Source organism: Ambystoma mexicanum, chromosome 11 (genome assembly GCF_040938575.1).
Source record: "Ambystoma mexicanum isolate Mex_15411 chromosome 11, UKY_AmexF1_1, whole genome shotgun sequence".
NCBI lineage: Eukaryota > Metazoa > Chordata > Amphibia > Caudata > Ambystomatidae > Ambystoma > Ambystoma mexicanum.
Genome location: NC_090934.1, coordinates 271,401,212 through 271,413,110, shown reverse-complemented (window position 1 = coordinate 271,413,110; position 11,899 = coordinate 271,401,212). Strand labels below are relative to the sequence as shown.

The 11,899-nt window shown below is 47.4% G+C and overlaps 1 protein-coding gene across 5 annotated transcripts in view; it reads right to left on the bottom strand.

Moving 5' to 3' along the window:
• Positions 1-873: 873 nt before the first annotated feature.
• PTPRU (protein tyrosine phosphatase receptor type U) overlaps positions 874-11,899 on the bottom strand; it is a 1,238,801-nt gene continuing 1,227,775 nt past the window's right edge. For all 5 annotated transcript variants that reach the window (XM_069623015.1, XM_069623016.1, XM_069623017.1 and 2 more), the window contains one exon: positions 874-6,918. In XM_069623015.1, the coding sequence (XP_069479116.1) occupies positions 6,856-6,918 (63 nt within the window). In that variant the 3' untranslated portion in view covers positions 874-6,855. The remainder of the gene's footprint in view (positions 6,919-11,899) is intronic.

The following is an 11,899-nucleotide window of genomic DNA, read 5'->3' as shown; positions in this document are numbered from 1 at the left end:
CTCTTAATTCATTACACATATGTATTCAGTTACAAGAGGATAATATCAATTAGGTTTTGGCATAGATTATTTATTTTACAGGATAAGGTTTATCATGTTACCAAGATGAAGCCCAACTCTCCTGTATGCTGCCCTCAGAGCCACTCTGCTATGTGTGCATGTGTAAATACTGTCCCCAGGATATCAATGTTAAAAAAAGGTTATGTCCTCCAGTCTCTCCCTGGTATATGTGTTCGCACTCACCCCTTCCACACACTCAGTCAAGCAATATTCTTAAGGCGCCTTCAGCCAGGACTGCCTCCGCACACCCTTACTGCCAACTTTCTAATCATTTCTCTTTGAAATGACACCCAGTTTAGGAAGCCTTGCTGTATTATTGTGTGAATTGACCTGGCCTACAATGTGCAAAGCCTGTGCACCTCCCACTAATGCCAGCCCATCCCCCTTCCAAACATGGCAATGCCCCAACGCGTGGAAGATGACATATGTCTCCTTTGCAAGCCCCTACTGAGGGAAATGAACAGCGAAACATTGATTTCTCGCTATGTTGCAACCTGCTTGATCAAATGGATCCTTTTTGTATCACACTCGGGAGCCTGCTACCTCCATGCGCTTGGCAGGGCTTCCGGCACTAAGCTGCACGTGGCCCATGGCCTTTCTGTGGCCATCCGGACCCCAGGCGAGAAATCATATTGCTCAGCAGCCCCCCCCCCCCCAGGGAAAGATCGATAACCTCCCCTCCCTGAAAGGCGGCAGATCTACACCTCTGGATGACACCCCCTTCCTTCCTGACGCATCCATTCATGGCAAGTTCATTTGTATTCCGCGGCCGCTCTCTTCCTCTTCACAGACAGAGACAGTCTCGTGTTTATTTTTCATTCTTTTTAATTCCAGAAAAAGCACCACCGCATCTTTAATACTGATAAACATTATCCATATTAAGAACAGCACAGTATATATATGTGTATATATGTACACACACACACACATATATATATACACATGTATGCATATATTTCTATACATACATGCATATATGTATGTATAAATATATACTTTATGTACAAACTTGCTTTTACAACATAGTTCAATTTACAGTTTGATCCCTCATATGTACACAGGCCCTGTTCATTGCACAACAGAACTCTTTTTCTGTCTCCTTAATGGCACCGATCTGGCCATCGACCCTTGTCCTAGGGTTTCGCACAAGCACTCACAGAACTGAGCCTCTGCATGGGCCATAAATGTCCGTCCGTAATGGCAGCCGGCATGCGCAGTGAGGCCGCCAAAATGGCAGATGTGCGCTACACAGGACGTCTTTACATTACATTACAATATATTACACCAAACTATTCCAGTTGAGAGTCCTAACTGCTCTCTTGGCACCTCTCACCCGGCCAGGAGCAAGTCCCAATGCTGATGAACCCGTAGCTACTCTGCTGCCATCCAATCCTAGCGGGCATTAATCGCCTCTTATATCACTCAATGGAGGCCTTAACTTCTGACTCTAATCCCAGTGATTTTCAGTCCCTTTTTATTTCCTTCCTACTGTAGCAAACCCCCTCATGGGCTCTACTGACTCAGCCCACATCTTATCAGCAGTAAGGACCTGGAATTGCAATGCTTGTCTCCACCTAAATCCTAGTACCATGTACTTCTGTTGTTCCTTGGTTGTCACCCTGACGCGCGACTACAACCACCAGTCCCGTCTAAATGCACCATCACACGTGTTTCCTTCCCGAACCTCTTGCAGCAGACGTTAACAAGACTTGGGTGGCTTGAACGGCATCGCGCTAATTTGCCGGCAGGAGTTTTTCGATGTCATTTTTAATGAAACCACTCATCGAAATGTATAGGGGGTAAGGGAACAAAAGAGGTAGGGATGGGGCGGGGGTAGGGATAAAAATAAAGAGAAGGGGGCGGCTTGGGCGGACCCTCCAAAATAAAAAAAATCTAAAAAAATGTATTTAAAAAAGGAGTTTTTTCAAAGTAATGATGTCTACAAACATTACTTCGAAAAAGCTCTAGTAGGCAAAGTGACATCGAACAGGCTTGAATGTGTGCTGTTCAGGTATTCGTAAGCAGGTTTAGACCCCTTTCACCTACAACTGCCTGAAAAAGTATGCCCTTCTAAATTATTATTCACTTTGAAGCAAAGGCACCCTTCATCAACACATTGGCTAGCAATGTTGATTTCAGTGTGATCCCCTCTCCTCGGAATTTAATGAGATTGGCAAAATGTGTACCACGTGGTGCTGCACGTTTACCTTTTCTTTGGGCGTGAAACGACTACTAGCATCAATGAGCTGGCACCTTGAACCAGAGTGGTGCTTGAGCCACGTAAGCCCGCCCTCAATGCTTATGGTGGGTTCCGACAGCCCTATACATTTTAAGGTGGCTGGTATTGATCTGTGTTGGGCCCCAGATGCTATCCAATCAAAATGTAAGGTGGTCCATGACAGAGCCATCTAACGCCACCACTCAAAAAGTCAACCAATGATAGGAGAACCCGCTCATGTCTGATGGGGGGCTGGCAACATAGGTCCAGAGGAAGCCTGGTGGATGTGGATAATTAGTCCTGGCCAGAATTCCAGAAGCCCCATCTGGACACGATATCCATTGATCGCCCAATAGGCCTTCCAGCCAGTGCTGTCAATGCCTCCTGAGATAGGAGCCTTGCGCACTGGACTGCAACCTGCAGATGTCCAGATGTTATAGACCATGGCTCCCATGACTCCTCTTCATTGGCTATGCTGGCTAGGGTTGGTCGTAGTTGCAGTCAAAAACATCTGGAGAGCCAAAGATAGCGGACCCTGGACTAGTGGATGAAGAATTTCAGGATGCAGGAGTGCAATCAGTGTATAATGGGGCGGGGGAGGAGGCATAGAATGTTATGATCAACTTGTAGCAAAACTACAGTCCCTGCAAACTCTTCCCCCCATATTCATTCATGATGGCAGGACCCACCTGGCACCCCCACAAAGGTGTGCTATCAAGGAGCGGACATTGGCACATGCCTAACCCTTACCATGATACATCCTAGGAGGCGAGGGCCACCATATCACACGCTACAGGAGTTATCCCACTGCTCCTATTGCTCTATGGGGTAGCCCGTGTCCACAGTGGCTAGTGTTGTATGTTTTAGAAATGTGTTGCAGTATTTCCTAGTTAAACAAGTGATTTAAAACGCTTTTTCCTGGCGATGCAATGCAACATAAACTAGAGCGAGTGAACTATAGTTGCAAATCACCTTGGCTTCTGCGGGCAACTCGCAGTCTGATTCACGTGTGGCTCTTGGGTCGCGATTTCCGTTTGCCATGGGCGCCGAGTTGCCTCATAGCGGGAGCCCTTTGATTTCAGATTCAGATTCTAATGGTCATGTTAACAAGATCTCTGATGCTGGAGTCCTGGGTCTCAAACATCTAGATCCCAACCCTACTGCCCTCATGGAGGTGTGTGCAGTACATCAACAGGGTGTTGAGAATGGGAAGGTTGTCTGGACTTTTTTTTCAATTGTAACACAGGTGGGCACAAAAAGCCACCTGATGTATTTGTTTTGTAATATATGGAATGAAGTGGCTCTTGTGTAAATACAACTGCGGTGGTGAGTGTTGGCCAAACTGCAGTCTGTGGTTAAATTCATGCAGCTCATTAGTCACAACCAGTTAAACACTGGACCTGGCCTTGCAGAATAACTCGACTTTGATTCAGTAAAGGCTAGTGATTCTGTGCTTGGGGACCCTAGCACCCATCATGTGAACCCTGACCCATTAACCCTGTCTGCTGGATGGGCGATTTGCCAGCTAAGGGAGAAGGCTGGGCAGAGGCGAGCCTCCTGGTTTCCCTACTTGACCAAGTTCTAACAGCAATAGAACCAATCGATTCCTTATCCGCCTCCGTCCCTTCATGCACACAAATTGGGAGTGCTTAGAAATAGATTAAATTAAAAAAAAGAAATGTGTACAAAAAATGATATTTCTGGGATTTTTTTATGCACAACATGTATAGTTTTCAAAACCACCAGAATAACCTTGACTCGTGGATGCTGCGGGAAATACCGTTTTTGGTTTTGTTTTATGTGTAATTTCGTTTTTAATAGTGTAATTAAAATGTTAAACACTTTAAATGAGTAATGATTGTCACTCGTTATTGTAGACTTTTAATGACTGCATAGTAAATGATTTCATGAATAATGCACTCTTAAGTCTGCGCTTATGTTACATTGAGACTGAAGGAATGTTTCAGGGACTATGCCTTCCTAGGCCCTTTTTGAATGATAGTCTCATCTTCTGAAATGTCCAGTCAGGATCCCACCACTATCCACCTGCCCCACCACATGGGATCCTGCTGCACACCCTTAAAAGTATGGGACCCCCACAGGTGTGACACAGTCACGCATGGGTCAGACTGCTCCGACATCTGCAATCCAATCCTCTTCAACCAGGCATGATTAGTGCAAAGTCTAGGGTGCCACCTTGTGGGACGGATTCTGCATGGCCTCTACAAGAGGCCGAGGTTACCCAAGTGCCTCAGAGCGGTGGGCAAACCTTGCCAAGCGTGGAGTGACTAGGATTCTTGTTCCCGCCCTGAATTCCCATGGTAGGGGCAGATCTATGCTCGAGCAGTAGACCTTCGTTCGGGCACTGCACACGGAGCGTTGACACGGAGAATGAATAGACCCACATGAAACACCTTCTCCGATACATCCATTGCGGTGCTGACATCCTTACGGTCAGGCTCATGGCTCGAGGTCGCATAGTTGTGGATCACGATTCAGAGAGGACATTGCTGTTCCTTGCGTATGCTTCCTGTGAACACATGAGCCATTACTATTTACTTGCGGTTTAATGTGTATTTCCTTGAGATGGTGCTCATATTGCCAATTCCCTTCACACCTTAGAGAGGAAGTGGCGCACTAAAAGCCATGAGGGAGCATGTTCTTTGCCGAACATGGATGATCCAGTTGACACTGAAGAACCATCCCACCTATTATATTCATTTGCTAGCATTCAACCCCTTCCTCACTGTGTTGAAGGGGTAGGAACAGTGTGAAAGAGTGACATTTATTACATGCCATGTTGGGCATGTGTCTTGTGGGCCGCTCTTCATTAGTTGGAACAGCCATCCTATGGTGATGGTGGGCTCCATTAACAACAGATGCAAGATACCAACCTCTGAGCCCACCCCTTGAAAAGGTATGTCCAGTTTCTGTGTGCATGTCTGTGGTTCACACAGCGTCCCTGCACCATTCGGTGATCAAAGGAGCCCTGAGGTGAAGCACACGATGCCGAAGATAGAAACCTGAGCTGTAACAGGACTTGGTCAGAGAACAGGAAACTTACAGTGACATCATTTCCTGGATAGGTTGCCTTGGAATGGTTGTGTGTGACTGAATGTCCACTGACTCACTCAACAGCCTACTCCTCTATGAACCGGTGGCCATTCTCTCCGGTGGTCCTTTGTTCAGTAGTCTGGAACCTTCAGCTCTCCAGATGTTTTGGACTTTAACTTCCATCCGCCCCAGCCAGCATAGCCAATGTTGAGGGATCATGGGAATTGTAGTCCAAAACTTCTGGAGAGCCACAGGTTGCAGACCCCTGCTCATGTTACTATGGTTCTGCCTTTGACCAGACCACACGCCCTCTTAGTTGTGTCACTAAATCCTGTACCCTCATAAGCTAAGCACCCCCCACTCTAAAAACCATGTTGGGCACTGGGAATGCTCATCAGCGTCTGCCAACTAATAAAAAGACAGATCATTTCAAAAGATAAAGCCAGACCTCCTCCGGCAGTGGCATGGCACAGAAACATTACATTCATTTGACAATGTATGGGCGTTTCATCTTAAGAACATTGGCAACACGTGACCTAGCAAAACATCCTCATTGGTAGTGTGCTGCACAGACATACAAAGCCCAGAATGCTTGTAATAGAAGTTAGAAGAATGCCCCTGGATCAATAAACCCGCTGGAGCCGGTTGGCATCAGAGCTCCAGGAGTATCAAGCACTCCACTCTTACACTTGTAAACTGCTGCAGGGATACTTGGCACTGTACTGTGGCTTAATTGCCAGTCCTCCACAGCAACTAAGGCGCTTGCAGCAGAAGAAAGCCCTGTTATGGGCTTGCTATATGAAACTGGGAGAAGGTGGCTACATTTGTCAGCTAATATCAATCCCAAACGACGACCAGTTGAGGTCCAAAGACAGTCGCTGTGGACTTCTGGATCCTGCATGTGAGAACGTCAAAATGGCGACTCCCCAGCATGAGCTGCAGGAAACGGCTGCCTTGAATGTCTCCGGTGGTGCACGATGAGTCCTCAGTAGCAGAGTTCTGAGCCAGATTGGGTTTGCAAAGGTCTCGAAGGCACCACTAGCAGACTGAAAGGAGAGGTTATGTTATGTTTCTTCTGCCCCAAAACCTTCAGCGGATCCTTCCAACGCAAAGCCAACATCAAGAAATGCTTGTGGTTTCCCAGAAGCACATCACAAGCAGCATCCCCATACCCAAAATGGAGGTCAATGAACTAGAATAAGATTAAAATGTCCAGTGTTGTTGATCAGCCTGCAGATAACCCCCATAGATCTGGTTTAATTTGGACAGGGGGCATATGGTAGCGATACAGAACTCAACAAGATTAAAACTCCTATTCTCCCAAGAGAGATGATTGCAAGCAGCCATTTTGTGCTGGGAACAGCCATCCAGAGCCAATGGGATGTACCCCTTTCTGTGACGCAGATGGCCATTTCAGCTTCCACGCAGTGTGGCACAGCGTCACAGTTTAAGTGCCACTGAAAGGCTTCTTGTGTCCGTTCACTGCAATTGCCATCGTCGGCCGCATCCCGTTTGGCAAAGTGCTATCTGGTATCCAGAGCATCTAAGTACTCCAGAGCGGCTTCATAGCAGAAGCGGTACTGGTCCTAGAAGAGAAACGAAAGGAAGCAAAAAGGGAACCATCAGAAAGCAGCCAATAATGTGGGGCAAGACATTCGCGACCCTTCCATCCTTGCACTCTCACTCCAGAGTATACCCTAAAAGGTGGGAGGAGAGTTTGGTCTCAATACCCTCTTTCTAGGACATGGGAACTATCCCTTGCGGTGAGAGGAGAGTTTCTTCTCTTTACACATTCCATGCAGAACGCCTCATATAGTGCACACCACTGCATACCCCGCAACTAGTCCTGCTTGTTTTGCCAGCCTCGTTCCTCATGCTGGGTCTCCTGGGCCATACTTACAATGGGGAAGGCGAAACGACAAGCCCCAGAAGCCAAAGTACGGTTGACAAAAACACAGGACTGGATGATGTTGTTAAACATGACATGGGCCCATATGGCAGCTATGCCGCTTAATTCTTGGTGTCCTGAGAGGGGAGCTACATCGTCACGCACAGTCAATGATAATCCCCAGAAGAGATCACCTTCAGTTAGGAGAGTGGAGTTCAGTCTCCATAAGCATCTAGTCCATAGCTCAAACTGGAAAATCATCTCTAAATGAAATGCAAGGGAGGTTTATTCTCGATGCCCATTCAATCACTGGCCCCTCTATGGGGACTGTTATATTAAGCCCTCTATGGGCTGGGGACTGTCATATTAAGAAGAAAAAGGTTAAGCCTGAGCTAGGTTTCAAAAGCTAAGTGGAGAGTTTCATATACGTAACAATTACTTTGAGGGCCTCTATGGGTAAGAGAGGAGTTCACTCTCTGCGGTCATTCAGTCTTTAGACTCTCACTGTAGAGACCAACTCTAGTGGGAAGAAAGGCACTACTGGGTCTTGCTAACCAATCAATGTATTCAATTGCATTGCATCGGAAGTACCAACTGGGAGAAACTCAGTGGTGGGAGGGAGGAGAGAGAGGGCAGAGAGATATAGAGGCAGAGAGAGTTAGAGGCAGAGAGAGAGAGAGAGAGAGAGAGAGAGAGGAACAGAGAGAGAGATAGGGGCAGAGAGAGATAGAGGCAGCAGAGATGGAGGCAGCAGAGAGAGGCAGTGAGAGAGAGAGAGAGAGAGAGAGAGGGGCAGAGAGAGGCAGAGAGAGTGAGGGAGAGAGAAGAACAGAGAGAGAGATAGGGGCAGAGAGAGAGATAGAGGCAGCAGAGATGGAGGCAGCAGAGAGAGGCAGTGAGATAGAGAGACAGAGAGAGAGAGAGAGAGAGAGAGAGAGAGAGAGAGAGAGGAACAGAGAGAGATATAGAGGCAGAGAGAGTTAGAGGCAGAGAGAGGAACAGAGAGAGAGATAGGGGCAGAGATAGATAGAGGCAGCGGAGATGGAGGCAGAGAGAGAGGCAGTGAGAGAGAGAGAGAGAGAGAGAGGAACAGAGAGAGATATAGAGGCAGAGAGAGTTAGAGGCAGAGAGAGGAACAGAGAGAGAGATAGGGGCAGAGATAGATAGAGGCAGCAGAGATGGAGGCAGAGAGAGAGGCAGTGAGGGAGAGAGAGAGAGAGAGAGAGAGACAGAGAGAGAGAGAGAGAGAGGGAGAGAGATAGGGGCAGAGAGAAATAGAGGCAGCATAGAGAGAGGGCAGAGAGATATAGAGGCAGAGAGAGTTAGAGGCAGAGAGAGAGAGAGGAACAGAGAGAGAGATAGGTGCAGAGCGAGATAGAGGCAGCAGAGATGGAGGCAGCAGAGAGAGGCAGAGAGAGAGAGAGAGAGAGAGATCAGTAGGTTTTAAGCAGGAAAAAGAGAGGGGCGGTTTGTGAGCATGAAAAGAGACTTGCGACACAATGGGATCAAAAAGATAGACCACAACAGCGTATGAGAAGAAAGGAGTCAGACAGACAGTGTGTTAAGAAGCCAGGCACGCACAAATAACACACATACACATTCATAAAGCCAAGACGGACATACATTATTACACGATGCATCATGCAGAGATAAACAGGGAGATACATACACAAACATGCAATGACATACATGCAGTCATACAAGCTTAGACTGTACTAAGTGAAAAGACCTTTTTCAAAAGATATTTTGGAAAAAAAAAGATCGTTTTAGAAAAACCGCTCCGTAACCGTACAGAGCGGTCTTTCTAAATCGAACTGTCATGGCCCTGTCGCACACGAGTGAGCGCAGGGGTTGACAGGCACAGCGAGACAGAGAAGACGAGCCGCGGGAGTGTCAGGTGAGTGTGTGTACATGTAAGAAAAGGGAACTGAAAATGTATGTGTGTTTGTGTGTGTATGCGGCAGGGTTGTGGGGGAGTGGGCAAGCAAGTACTGAGGTGGGCAGGGGGGTGAAACACCCCCGTTTTATTTTTTTAAAAAAGCCTGGGTCATGTACTTTTTTTGCTTTCTGAGGGCCGCACAAAAACGACTGAAATAAGTGTGTCTTTTTTAAATGCTACCATCAGAAAGCAAAAAATGGGCAGGCAACTGCTTAGACAGCTCATGGTGTTAGTCCCGTTTCCTTCATACCTAGTTCCAGGCATGTTCAGAACTGTTTATTTTTTTTAAAACGCTGAGGCTTTAAGAATTGTACAACGCACCCCTGCACACACACATCACGCCAGCTCTTTGCCCTACCATCTCCTACCTGTGCACCCCCTATGCCGCTTTGTCACTTCCAAAGAGTGTATCCTGTACAAGCAGCAAGGTGCATTTAGAGGGGAGGACCGGCGAGTGCTGTGAAGGAGGCAGATGCATGGAGACCAGACGTCCCGAAAGTTTTTTCATTTAATGAACCACGTCCCGGGTTTGGATGGGCGGGTGGCTGCGGTCCCGGTTTTTGCCGGGAACCGATTCAGAAATCCTGAAAATCTGTGGCCCGGTGCGACTCTTACTGTGCCTGAAGGATTTTCACACCCCCATTTCCTTCCCCTTCCCCTCCCTAGTCACTCCCTTCGAAAGAGAGGAGTGTGCCTGGAACCGACCAGCACCCCTGCTGCTGCCAAGGTGGCAGAGGTAAAGGTTGCCCCTGTTTTAGATTTGGAGACGGGGGGCCTGAAAACCTGCCTGCACCGAATAGTTCTCAGCCCAGAAGGCCCTCGGGCCAGTCCCCCCCCCCCCGGAAATGGTCTACCGTTTTATCTGACTCCTATTTGTGTTTACTGTAGTCCTACTCCTATGTCTATGGCCTGTCCCATTTTTATTTTTTTTGGTCACCCTAGGCAGACGAAAAATTAAGAAGGCTTGAATCCCTACAGAGGACATTTTCATTACTCAGTAATCCTGTTTTCTGTCAATACCAGCTAGTTGGGCTGGGCCTCACAATATAAACACACTGATTGACGATGACAGCCTGTGCAGCAGCCGGACTCAAGTGAGAGACTGCGGAGAAATGTACAGCCAAAAGACCACTGTGTGTGAAACACGCTTCCAGGGAGTAATGCCTACTGGTGGCATTAAGTGATGCCCGCATGGGGCACAATGAATCTTTGCTGAACATTTTTTTCCGGCCTAAACCTTTGCTGACATTTGCAGATTTGTCCACTTATTTTACCGCAAAGTGGGTTTCCCCCGCTCCTCCCTTACTATCCCTACCCCACCTCCTTATATACCTTAGCCTAGTGGTCTTCAAACTGTGGGGCTGGCCACAGTGGGGGGCTCGGAAGGGTGTCTAGGGTGGACGCAAGGTCCTTCGAAAAGAGAGTTCAGTAACTGAAATGACATCAATGGAGGCCCAGCAGCAATATTTTTTCTCAATTTGCCTATACCCCGCACAGCTGTCCTACAGACTTCTGACATGCAAACCCACTGATTCTAATGTCAATCCAATGGGAGGATTATGGAGGTTGTCAGGCAGGGAGAGGACACTCCGATTTTCTAACAGGAAGACATGCTAGAGATGTTCCAAAGGCTTAAGCCTACACCGGTGACAAAACAGCGAGGAGGGCTTACAAAGGGTTTAGTTTTTTCAAGAGACCCTTCTCCAGAACTCATCAAATCAAGGATGTGAGCAGATACGACTATTTCCTGGTCCGGGTGTGCATTTGCCATTATCCTCCGAAGAAATGGAGGAGCAACATATGGCATGACTTGTCACTGTGCAAGACCTGGTGCTTTGGGAAGAAAGAGTCGGAGAAGCCAGAGCCTCCTCCGTAAACGCAGAATTAACTGTAGTATGAAAGCCCTAAAACCCAAAGCACAAAAGGCCTCATCACACTGCGCGACAGACAGTACTACTGATTTTCAGGGTAGCGGCCTGGAGAGCGGAAGGAAGAGGCAGACGCGGCCAGTACAGGTAAGTGGAGGGTATGAGGTGGGGTGGAGAAAGGGTGGAGGGCAGAGGGTGCGTGTGTGGGGGTGTCCCCCTCGAAATCAACAGGGGTGGAAGGGCAGGCGGAAGACCGACCTTGCAAATGGACAACAGTGCTTACTTCAGGAGAAGGACAGAATTCAGATAGGGTTGGTTATCAAGAGACCAGGCAATGAATGGATGTATTTATTTATTTATTTATTTATTTATTTATTTATGTATTTCTCGATCGATCGATACCGCGCCATTAACTCTCGGGCACCTGGGCCCACAAAAACACAAGAGACACAACATAACACAAGGAACACTTTCATATTCTTACAATTCAGTCTTTAGGAGCTGAAGGACCATTTCACCCCAGGGAGTAGTCACCCATGTATTTTGTCCATTCTCCTTTTCCCACCAAGCTGAGTGAATTCCATCCTGCAAGGAGGGATGGGTGAGGCAGGTTTAGTGGGGTTTGCACTCCCACAGAAACTGAAAGTCGGAGCCTCTTGAGATAACATGGCCCTACCTTTAGTCACTTGCTAATTCTTGGGTTTCTTATGAGTATATATTTTCTTTCAATTAGTCGGTTCAAACACACTGTGTAGCAAAGGGTTCTCCTGAGCCTTTCAAAGTAGTAGACCACTGTAGGTTTGAACAGCTTTTCAAGAAGCCATGTCAATTACCTGAGTTCAGAGTAGCCAACTGCTGTGTCCTCTTTAATT